The sequence below is a fragment of the Lycium ferocissimum genome, chromosome 10 (assembly GCF_029784015.1).
Source record: "Lycium ferocissimum isolate CSIRO_LF1 chromosome 10, AGI_CSIRO_Lferr_CH_V1, whole genome shotgun sequence".
Lineage (NCBI taxonomy): Eukaryota > Viridiplantae > Streptophyta > Magnoliopsida > Solanales > Solanaceae > Lycium > Lycium ferocissimum.
Genome location: NC_081351.1, coordinates 2,336,064 through 2,337,244, shown reverse-complemented (window position 1 = coordinate 2,337,244; position 1,181 = coordinate 2,336,064). Strand labels below are relative to the sequence as shown.

General features: G+C 36.2%; 1 protein-coding gene across 1 annotated transcript; it reads right to left on the bottom strand.

Annotated features, from left to right (window-relative positions):
* Positions 1 to 256: 256 nt before the first annotated feature.
* On the bottom strand, positions 257 to 850 carry LOC132033528 (secreted RxLR effector protein 161-like). Its single transcript, XM_059423525.1, has one exon. The coding sequence runs from the start codon at positions 848 to 850 to the stop codon at positions 257 to 259; it is 594 nt and encodes a 197-aa protein (XP_059279508.1).
* Positions 851 to 1,181: the final 331 nt, after the last annotated feature.

The following is a 1,181-nucleotide window of genomic DNA, read 5'->3' as shown; positions in this document are numbered from 1 at the left end:
CATGCCAAGGTTGTTACGAAGTGTGCAAAAACATTCCTTTAGAAAAGGTTTTGTAAAAATGTCAGCCAACTAATTTTCAGAATCAACAAATTAAAGCACAAAGTAACCATTATCAACATAATCATGAATAAAATGATGTTTAATATCTATATGCTTTGCCCTAGAGTAATACACAGTATACTTTGACAAACTAATGGCACTAGTATTATCACACATAATAGGGACAGATTCATAAGCAAAGTTCATAATCAATTAACTAGTGCATCATCCATAGTAACTGAGTTCCACAACTGCCGAGAGCCAAATACTTAGCTTCACTTATAGACAAGGCGACTGGAGTCTGTTTTTTACTCTGCCATGAAATAAGCAAGTCACCCGATATTTGACAGGTATCACTGGTACTTTTTCTGTCAGTTTTATCACTTGCAAAATATGCATCTGAAAAACCAATTAGATCAAAATTATCTGAGTTTGGATACCATAACCCAATTTCTTGAGTTCCTATAAGATATTTGATGATCCTTTTGACCGCAGTTAAGTGAGATTCCTTGGGAGCCGATTGGAATCGTGCACATTTACACACGCTGAACATTATGTCTGGTCGACTGGCAGTGAGATACAGCAGTGATCCAATCATTCCTCTGTAGATCTTTTCATCGACATCTTTGCCTGGCACATCTGTTTCTAGGCATGTGGATGGACTCATCGGAGTTCCAAAAGCCTTTGCTTTTTCCAAGCCAAATTTCTTGATGAGCTCCTTCGTGTATTTTGTTTGACTTATGAATGTGTCCTTAGTCGATTGCTTTATTTGCAGTCCTAGAAAGAAAGTTAGCTCTCCCATCATGCTCATTTTGAATTCACCTTTCATCAATTCAGCAAAATTCTCACAAAAGAAGAGGGTCAGAACTTCAAAAAATAATATCATCAACATATATTTGAGCGATTAGAATACTTGATGAGGATTTCTTAATGAAAAGAGTTGTGTCAATTTGTCCTCTAAGAAAATTATTTTCAAGGAGAAAAGAGCTTAGACGTTCATACCAGGCTTTAGGAGCCTGTTTTAGACCGTATAGGGCTTTAGTCAAGTTAAAAACATGATCTAGGCAAGAGGAATTTTCAAAACCTGGGGGCAGTTTTACATAAACTTCTTCTTTTATGAAACTGTTTAGGAAAGCACTTTT